General features: G+C 34.8%; 1 protein-coding gene across 1 annotated transcript in view; it reads right to left on the reverse strand.

Annotated features, from left to right (window-relative positions):
- LOC107496000 (ornithine carbamoyltransferase, chloroplastic) overlaps window positions 1-793 on the reverse strand; it is a 4,722-nt gene that overhangs the window by 2,160 nt on the left and 1,769 nt on the right. Inside the window, exon 2 of the mRNA XM_016117204.3 lies at window positions 156-493. Within this exon, the coding sequence (XP_015972690.1) occupies window positions 156-493 (338 nt within the window). The remainder of the gene's footprint in view (window positions 1-155; window positions 494-793) is intronic.

Below are 793 nucleotides of genomic sequence, written 5' to 3' on the forward strand. Positions count from 1 at the left end.
TTTTTAAAATTACACATAAAATTCTACCAAAGAAACTTTGTCACCAATGTTTACCTGCTTACCAAACTCATGCTTAATATCTAAATCCAGAAAATGAAGAAGTAATCAATAAACAACCGTATTTCTTATCAAATATACATAACTCACCATCATACCTGATGAGCAAAAACACGAGCCATGATTATATCATTATAGTGAGACAAAACACGAGCAACATCTCGAGTCTCCTCTCGCTTGCCCATTTGGATATCATCAGGTCCTAAATATATAGCATGGCCACCTAACAATGAAAAGCCAGTCTCAAATGAAACACGCGTTCTCATTGATGGCTTTGCAAAGATCATTGCCAATGTCTTCCCTTTAAATGGTTGAAATGTCCTGTCCCCTGATTTAATTAATGCCTTGACCTCAATGGCTCGATCCAACATATTTAAAATAGTGTCCTTATCAAAGTCATTTATGTGAAGAAAATCTTTCTTCACCTCGGTTTTTGCTGCATAGTTCAGGAAAAACGTAAGATTTGATAATAGAAGGCATGAATTTGCTGGATTCACGATAGAAATGGACTAATTAATCTCTTGAAAGGTACAGAATTATAATTACAGTGTTCATGTCATGCATCTAAATTTTAAAATTAGAAATACTCCATGATAAGTGGTACACTAGATATGCGGCATGTCTCGTTGGAGGTTTGGATTGCTACATGCAATTAAGATTTACTTAAACAGAAAATTTTCTAAATATATATATAAAAGAGAAGGGGGGGAGCAGGGAAGATAGTCACGTCTGAAAG

Source organism: Arachis duranensis, chromosome 6 (assembly GCF_000817695.3).
Source record: "Arachis duranensis cultivar V14167 chromosome 6, aradu.V14167.gnm2.J7QH, whole genome shotgun sequence".
Lineage (NCBI taxonomy): Eukaryota > Viridiplantae > Streptophyta > Magnoliopsida > Fabales > Fabaceae > Arachis > Arachis duranensis.